The following is a 9,182-nucleotide window of genomic DNA, read 5'->3' as shown; positions in this document are numbered from 1 at the left end:
TGTAAACAGGCTGTGAGAAGGAAACTACACAGAGGAGAGGACCTCTGGTACGCAAGGGACCAGTTCATACCAATATGAAGGTTGGTGCTGAGCGCACAGTTTATCACGAGGGTCATTCCATGGTATTAACTCATGAAGAACGGACCGACTTCGAAATGACACAGGGAGGAAAAGTAACCATAGCAACACAACCATGATTTTTTTTTAAGAAAAAGGTAACCAATGAGTAATACAAAAAGACAGCACATAAACACGGTTCAAATAAAGTCAGGGAACACTCTGAACCTTACCTGCCAGTGGCAAACGTTATACCTGTGTAGTCGGTTCAAATAAAGTCCAGGTCTGCATACCACGTCGTTGAACCAACAGTATCTGGAATTTAACTACACATGCCCATCTATCCTCTTATTCTCTGCTTGTGTAACAATTAGTTGGGCGACTACTGGACCATATAACAAGAAGAATCCCAAAATCCCTTACCTGATCGCACATCGGTTGATCCCCAAATTAAGTGATCTCCTTGGCTCCTTCAACTTCTGCATTACACATGCCTCTCCAATGAACATGGACGGCCGCCGCAGCCCATCGTCTTCAGATTTCCCACCCTTCGGCCATCGCCCAGCGCCGACGATCTTTGGCTGGACTCTGGATGTGAGACACGAGGAACGACCACCTCGGGCCGTCTGGCGAGCCACGAGCGGCGCACCCGCGGCTGCACACGAATTGTCGTCTGAAACTTTGTATCAATCAATCAGTACTATTGTACTAGTCTGCACTCTGTATCTGATCCAACATAAGGCAAGGCTCTCCACTCTTCCACTTCTACTTGTTTGTTTTATGTGCCAAAACTGCAATACACTTCATTATTTTCCATTTTTACTCTCACCAGCGACAAAAGGATGTAGATTGTCTTTACTAAGAATAAAAATTGCATGTTACCCTTTTCTTAGCAATAGCTTTATTTTGTCAGGTCTTTGGTTTGATAAATGGATAAATTTATGAAGAAGGGACAGTCCAACTCAAATGTTGAAAATTGATAAATGTTGCACTACAACCACATATATCTTTGTTTGTAGTAAAGTATGATATAATTTGTTCCTGTTTATGATTAAAAAATCACTAGTTAAGCTTGACATCACAAGTTTTTGAATCTGAACCATCCCCCACTTGCTTGCATCTGCTACATACACTTTTACCCTACTACGTATCTCTTGTCCAGCAATACCACATCATTTTCTAGGGAAGCAATTACCCACGACAATTGAACTGCATCTTTCAAGAAACCTGTTCACATATAATTAAAGCTGGAACACAAGTAAAACGTATTCGACTAGGACAGTCTGCGCAACTTCTACACACTTCATTCACTACTACTCATTGAAAATATTTGGAGACCGTGAAAATTCTAAATAGAGGAGCTAACTGCAGTCCCCTCCACATTTTCTCATCCGGGCTTGGGACCGGCGAAGGCAGTGTTAAACTACAAAACTAATAAACACAATAAGTTTAGCAAACACTACAACCAATCATTCAGCTAAGCAACAAGCCACACAATCAACCAAAGGCAGCATTGGCACGACACACGATTGGCAATAAATATTCACGCAACGTTTTCACAATCATGGTTCAAAATCGCACGGAAACACCGCTGAAATAATGCTTGCCTCGCTAGAAGAATCACAGCTCAAAATCGCGGTTCCAATCATCTGTGTCCACACGAGTAGAGACACCGCTCACAAGAGCACAACAGGGGTTCAAATTACACAGAAACAAAGAGCATCACACGTAACAGGGATTAAAAACTGAATACACAGCAGAAGTACTAAAGACCCAACGAGGAGCCACGGCATTGAAGACAAAGTAGTCGACGGCGTCTAATCCATATGGAACACACAACATGGACAACCTGCTGAAATGAAAATACAGGTGAATCAAAGAATTGAAACACACAACATGGACAACCTGTTGCATCTAGGAAATGAAGAAGCTCAATATAAGTAGAACTGCATACTGTGAAGTGTGAACTACCTGATTGTTCAAAAGTAGCTAGTCCTGTTAAAGTAACTAGATAATTGCTGTTGCAGGGCACATACTCATACACTGAGCTGCTGCAGTCGCATGTCTGGTACAATGTAATCACATCACTCATCTCAAATAAAACACTGGCTTCAGTGATATTCTAGTACAAAAGGACACTGAAATACATAATACATTGGTAGTGGGGGTACAGAGAACTTCCGCAAGAGTTCCAACACACAAAAACCAGTAGTAAAATCACCATTGGAATGAATAAAATGTACTGCTGCAAACAAAGACATTTATCTCTGAACTATATATGCTAACCATATCTTACAAGAGATAATCAATTCAGAAACACAGCAAATGCTAGTTAACATCCAAAAGAGAAAAATAGAGGGGAAAACGGGCCACATCTTTAAAAAGGTGCACAACAAAACCATTTATCATGCATAGAAACTAAACACTTCAAGTCTTACATGCACAAAACTAATTAACAAGCTAACCATCTAGGTAAACTAGAATGCCATCAGCCACAAAATTCAGAAGGTGAATATATATATAATACAAAGGAGGTAAATGCAGCTCCCTCCACATTTTCACATCCGGGCTTGGGACCGGCAAAGGCAGTGTTAAACCACACCAATCATCATTCAAGCATACAGGCCACACCATCAAGCAAATGCAACATTCACACACACACACAGAGTCAAGCACACACAGAGTCACACAAAAACATTCAAGCATACAGGCCACACCATCAAGCAAATGCAACATTCACACACACACAGAGTCAAGCACACACAGAGTCACACAAACAGAGTCAAGCACACAGACAGTCAAGCCACACAGAGTCACACACACAGTCAAGCCACACACACAGAGTCAAGCCACCCATAGTCACACACACAGATTGGAGCACTTGCACACAAGAAACATACATAGATAGGGGCACAAACAGAAAGCTAATATATGCAAGACCGAAGTAACTCAAAATACTATAAAGAATTTCCAGAACTTGAATGAGTAAACTGATTTCTCTAGAGGGGCGAGGGTGATCCAGATCTTCGTTCCTGAAAATAGGAAGCTAGTTAGAGGTTGATTAAGTGATTATCTTCATCAATACCCACAAGTTTGTAGGCACAGAGACACATGCTTATTTACTTAGAATTTGGTTTGTAATTCAAATATTATGAGTGTACGCATACAGACATAAAAGAAATGTTAATGTATTCTTGTTCTACTTACTAGAGAAAGCAAGGCATGTAACATGAGCAACATTCTTATAGAAATTCTGGCTAAGGTAAGCCATGCGACTTGATCACACCCGATGCTTTGCAGTGGTCAAGAGTAACCTTCAACACTGATTCATTTCTAGTGCTAGTAGATTCAGCCTGCAGGGCACAGAAACAATGTCAGTACAAATCACCAGGCAAACCAAAGCTTCTTACTTGTTGGGTCCAAATCAAGGAATTCTAGCTACCAAATAATTCAAGGTGGATGCAATATGAAACCTCCAACCATCAGCCTCACTGGTGCACACCAGCTTATAAGCTCATGAATTGCGTTTATATTATACAGAATAAACAAACCAGCCTACCACCAGTCAAGTTCCAAATAATGTACTTGCCATCAAAATGGATAAAAGGGGATGTATATGGACGTATTTTAGTTCTAGATACATCTCTTTTTATCCATTTTGATGACAAGTATTTTCGAACGGAGGGAGTACTGATTAACCAAGCTTATGATGACTTGCCAACAGTTCGAAAGTGAACTGCAGTCTAGTGTTTATTCCATTTGTAAGTAGAACATGATGCAAGCAAAAACCCTAAAAGCAGAATTAATTCACTAGCCTGATGTATGTAAAAGCATCCACTTTTCACATATTGGGAATTATGTTCAGAACAAGGACGTTGATATTTATATAGGTAGTTCCTATTTTTATTATTATACATATACTGGGTCATGTATTCTAAAATTGAAAAGAACCACCAAAGAATGGTTAATGTAGCCAACGGATGAAAGGCAGGTTAACTCACCAGGTGACGTGGATCAGCAAGCATGGGAAAGAGGCCTCTAACTATGAGTGATTGTCTTGCCTGCAGGAAGATAATGCAACAAATGTGAGTTATAACAGTGGCACACTGCCAAACACCAGATACAAGTCTTGGTCCAACATAAGCAGTATTGTTTCTTATCAGGCAAAATTCTGTAGTACTCCCTCCGTCCCGAATTACTTGTCTTAGATTTGTCTAGATACGGATGTATTAGACATGTGGTAATACATGTTAATTAGTGAGTCTAGTTGAACACCTCACTGTTTCTCATCAGGGTAAATTCTATAGTATATTAGCGAGTCCAGTTGAACAACATACTCCCAATCTTTCGGTTTGTTATGCACCTGCTTATTTTCAGATCAACGATTTGGCCAATGAAATATGAGCTATGCTACAAAAGGTACACCATGAAAAACCTATTTCGAATACGAATTTCAATGGTATACTTCAGCATATAATACATATTTCGTTGGTCAAACTGATGATCTAGAACTACAGGCCTCCCTTATAAACTGAAACGGAGGTAGTAAGAATTATGCACCAAGTAAAAATAAAGGAGCAATTATTTTGCTGAGAGAAACGAAGGATGTTAAATACATATCATCAAGGCAAAACCATGAAGGTTAAATGCTAAATGAATTTTCTAGCATTACATGACAAATACTTATATATTATTCCTCTGTATTGAGTTGCACGATTGTGCAAGGTTCAGTGTTAGATTTGTCATTAACAAAAACTATAGCCTGAAGTTATCTTTCAAAGTTTGAAGATCAGCATGCTAGTTCTGAATCATTATTACCTAGATATAGCACACACAGAAGGAGGTACTAAAAAGGTTACAAGGAAAGAGGCTGTTCACATACTTCAAATGCGCTTGTGAAGCTCCACTTCAATTGATTTGTTTTTAGACGAGGAACGGCATGGTGGACCTGTACTTGGCAATTAGCCTGCAGATACTCGATACGGCATAATATATGAATCAATTTCCATTAAACTACAAGATGAGGTGAAGCGCCTATAAGAAGAAATACTCTTTTTCTCCCGTCCAGATGAGGTGAAGCAAATGATGACTGAAGCCTTAACTTTGATAGCAGCCCGCACCTAGCAAATAGGTAGTGAACTATTTCAGACTTATAAACCCAAGTGTCATAGACTGATATTCAATCCATGGAAGACAGAAATTGTTCCCCTGTAAACACTAACAAAAGGTTGGAAAATCCAAGGTTCCAAAATACGCACTAAAGAGGAAGCAATAGACTCCAAGTGGGTCATGGGTTCTCCCACGTATTTCATGGTTCGCTTGAAGTACAAATCCTGGTTGAAGACCTTCTCAGCCTGTGAAACAATTCATGAAAATATATCACCAAACATGAAGAGAGAAAAGGCAGGAAGGAGTAAATTTCCATTAGATTACATTAGAGTGCCAAAGCTATACTTGTTGAGAACACATTTAGGGGCTGTTCGGAAGAATTGTATTTACTTGTAACATTTTAGTATTGAAGTCTGATTTGAGCTATAAAAGGATCAATAAATGCCCTCCCAAACAGGCCCATGTTTATCAAGAGAACATAGACCTCCAAAAGAAAGTTCACCTCAGCACCAATTCTGCATACTGTTGAAATAGTCTCAACTGTATACAACCCACGGAGAGTCTCAGCACCAAGGAGAATGGCATCACTACCTGAACAAAACAATTGTTATTCATGTTACAGCTTGTGTAATTATAGTTTGTTTGGGTGCAGTAATGAGCAGCTGTACAGGATCACCAAAGTATAAGATATCTACAAGAGGCAAAAACTAACCGTCCAGCACCGCGTTTGACACGTCAGTTGCCTCCAAACGAGTGAGCCTTAGGTTGTCCGTCATACTGTCCACAACACGAGTAACAACAGCAGGCTTTCCAGCCATGTTGCACTTCTGAAATAAGAACACCTAAGAACGAACAAAGTAGTACTCGATAGAAAAATACATGTTAATTACCTCCACATTCTCAATTTTGGCAAAAATCAGAGTTTTGGCTAAGATAACCAACTTTGAGAGGAACTCCCGTGCCTATTGCAGGAAAAATACTATCAATGTTAGGAACATCTTTCCAAAGTATGAAGTGCAAACAAACATGTGATGCTATTCAACAAAATACCAATATAAAAAAATTCAATCTGTTGGGAAAGATGGCACTGTGAAGTCATAATGACATAATGAGTTACTTACTTGCCTCTTCTGCATGCCTTGTATAAGAAAGAGAGAGGAAGTCAATCTTGTTTGGAGCGCCCCATTTTTCATAACCTGAAAGTGGTGCATGCTCACAAAGTCATATAATGGGTTACAGCAAGGAGCTCCAGTGTCACGAAAAAAAAATTAACATGTAAAGTCTAGTCGCCAAGTTAATACAAGGAGCAAGAGAGATTCTTGGGAGAAGTTCCTTACATCTTTATCCTTATCAGACAACATGGGCATGTCGATATGGATCTGAGAGTAGTGTAATGTGAAGACATAATCACAATAAAGTTCAGAAAAAAAGAATAATCAGTCTACACTAAACAAGTAATAGGGTGTTACCTATGATCAGGAACTACCAAGACCAAGTTAGCCTAAATGATTATTCATCAAGATATGAGTTCACATTCAACAAACAGCAATCAATCGCGCCATATAAAAATGTACCATCTCAAGGAAAATTTGTAAGAGATGGTTAATAACTTGAATAAAACACACCATAGCTAGTATACGAGTAACACAGAAGTGATATCAATATTCATACCTTCCACATCAGATTTGAATAAGTGAACTTGAAAAGGGAACAAGGAACAGTGGAAATGCATTGTCTAGGTCTGTTACCTATAATCACAAAAAAATTCAGAAAAAAGAATAGTGCAAGGTCTGTTACCTATGATCAGGAGTACCAATCAACAAACAACAATCAATCAATCAATCAATCAATCAACAAACAGCAAACAACAATCAATCAATCAATCAATCAATCAACAAACAGCAAACAACAATCAATCAATCAATCAACAAACAACAAACAATCTTAATAACCATACACAAACAGCAATCAATCATGCCATATAAACATGTAGCATCTCAAGGCAAATTTGTAAGAGATATGGTTAGTAACTTGAATAAAACACACCATGGCTAGTATACTAACACAGAAGTGACATCAATATTCCTACCTGCCACATCAGATTTGAATCAGTGAACTTCAAAAGGGAACAAAGAACAGTAGAAGTGCAGTATTGTCGAACACCATGGTAAACATGATTATTGATTAGGAAAAGAAGTGAAAACAAACAGGGAAAAGGGTGTGGATGCATTGGATATGAAAACAAACAGGGAAAACGTGATTATGATGCATTGGATGCAAATCGGCCACGCAAAGATGTGGAAACCAAGCAAGTGATTGTTACAAGAGTCAGGCTTTTCTGCTCAGCCTATCATCCTAATTTATCAGGAGGAGAGAAGCCTCACATCACGGTACCCACGGCCTACATCGTTTGCACCCCTGAACACAAATCATCATATATTGGAACATAAGCAAAGCATGATAACAAGAAACAAGTTGAACACACAACATCATATATTGGAACATAAGCAAAGCATGATAGCAAGAAACAAGTTGGAAAAAACAGCATCAGAACAACCGTAACAGACAAGAACAAGATTCTCTGCATCTAGTATGGGAGCACACACGCCTGCCGGTAGAACAAGAATCGACAGAGGACGAACAACGCAGGTGATGGAACAGAGGAACGGATTTGACACTGCTCCAATTTCGAAACCAGAACCGCACACCGTCGCCCCGACGCGAACACGAAACGCATGATCGTCAGATAACAGAAGCGCAGGAACAGAAGTAAACGCAGGAACCATCGCTCCACCGTGAACACGGAACGCAGGAACAGAAGTTTCTCAAACGGACTTGTTAGTTCGCAACCAGACGGTGACCCAAACCGACCGACAGACCGCTCGCTTCCTCCCAGAGTCGCAGACCCCCGACGAGACGTCCCCAAGAACACGCGAGAGCATCAGGGCGACGGCGAGGACGAGCAAGAATCAAATCACACGCGACTCTGAACTGACGACGACAGCGAGGACGAGCAAGAATCAAATCACACGCGACTCTGAACTGACGACGACGGCGAGGACGAGCAAGTCAAACCGGATGCGATTTCTATCTAAACGGTCGAATCGAGGACGAGCAAAACCAATTGAATCAGACGCGGTTCAGAACAGAGGAACTGAGGACGAGCAGAATCGAACGAATCAGAAGCGATTCTTCTACTCTAAACGACGGACGAATTCGAGCGAGGACGAGCAACATAGAACCAGACGCGAGAGGAGGAGAGGTAGGAACCGAGGACGAATTGCCTCACCGGACGCGAGACGAGAAGAGGCAAGAACCGAGGACGAGTCGCCTCAGCGGACGCGAGAGGAGGAGAGGCACGAGTCGAGGACGAGCGCGCGCAGCTGGCGCACGACGCGGGTGCCCCCGCCGCCGGTCGCCCGCCACTTGGCCGAGCCCCCGCCCGCGTCCTCGGGGAGCGGCGCGGCCCCGCAGGCGGAGAGGAGAGGGAGCAGGGCGCGAGCGGGCGGGTGGATTTGGAATTGGCTGCCGGAACGGAGACCACCACGCGGCCAGGACGGACCGAGGACGATGAAGGAGGCGAGAGGCGCGGCCCGGACGGAGAGAGGAGGAGCGGGCCGGCCAAAGGGCGGAGCTTTATAGCCGGGGCAGAGGCGGTGGCGGGCGGCGGGCGGAGCTGCGCGTGGCGTGGCTGCGGATATGAAAAGCAAGTGGAGCGGGGCTGGATCCGGAGCGGGGGTGGCGGCGGAACGGGAGTTTTCCAGGCAGCTGATGCCCGTGCGTACCGTTGCGTGTCTCTTTCCTTCTCTTTTTTTTTCAGAAGATCAGATTGATTGCGTGGTGAAAACAAATGCGTTCATTTTTTTAGTGCTGAAAGTAAATGTGTTCGTGTTAGAAACACCCACCACTGCCAAAAAAATAATATAAAAACGCCACGTTCATGTATGCACAGGGAACTAAAACATTCGATGTACTCATTTCGTTAGCATCAACTTAAGTGCAGTTTTCTTTTTTGC

The 9,182-nt window shown here is 41.9% G+C and overlaps 1 protein-coding gene across 1 annotated transcript; it reads right to left on the bottom strand.

Annotated features, from left to right (window-relative positions):
• Positions 1-1,499: 1,499 nt before the first annotated feature.
• On the bottom strand, positions 1,500-8,448 carry LOC123111254 (pyruvate kinase 1, cytosolic). Its single transcript, XM_044532016.1, has 11 exons — positions 6,504-8,448; positions 6,288-6,362; positions 6,057-6,128; positions 5,879-5,972; positions 5,669-5,757; positions 5,316-5,411; positions 5,160-5,177; positions 4,940-5,023; positions 4,059-4,118; positions 3,265-3,410; positions 1,500-3,089 (listed from the first exon to the last, which is right to left on the bottom strand). Exons 1-10 carry the CDS (start codon positions 6,531-6,533, stop codon positions 3,315-3,317), a joined length of 714 nt encoding a protein of 237 aa, XP_044387951.1. The 5' UTR covers positions 6,534-8,448; the 3' UTR covers positions 1,500-3,089; positions 3,265-3,314.
• Positions 8,449-9,182: the final 734 nt, after the last annotated feature.

This window comes from Triticum aestivum, chromosome 1B (assembly GCF_018294505.1).
Source record: "Triticum aestivum cultivar Chinese Spring chromosome 1B, IWGSC CS RefSeq v2.1, whole genome shotgun sequence".
NCBI classification, from domain to species: Eukaryota; Viridiplantae; Streptophyta; class Magnoliopsida; order Poales; family Poaceae; genus Triticum; species Triticum aestivum.
Note: the sequence above shows the minus strand (reverse complement) of the source record. Positions and strands in the feature narration are given on the sequence as shown.

Bases quoted from the DNA above. Each gene is read 5' to 3' on its own strand.
- LOC123111254 (XM_044532016.1), bottom strand. From the start codon at position 6,533: ATGCCCATGTTGTCTGATAAGGATAAAGAT. The intron at 6,129-6,287 runs GTAAGTAACTCA...TTCCTGCAATAG, and splicing joins AAGGCATGCAGAAGAGGCAA to GCACGGGAGTTCCTCTCAAA. The intron at 5,973-6,056 runs GTAATTAACATG...ATGGCTGGAAAG, and splicing joins CCAAAATTGAGAATGTGGAG to CCTGCTGTTGTTACTCGTGT.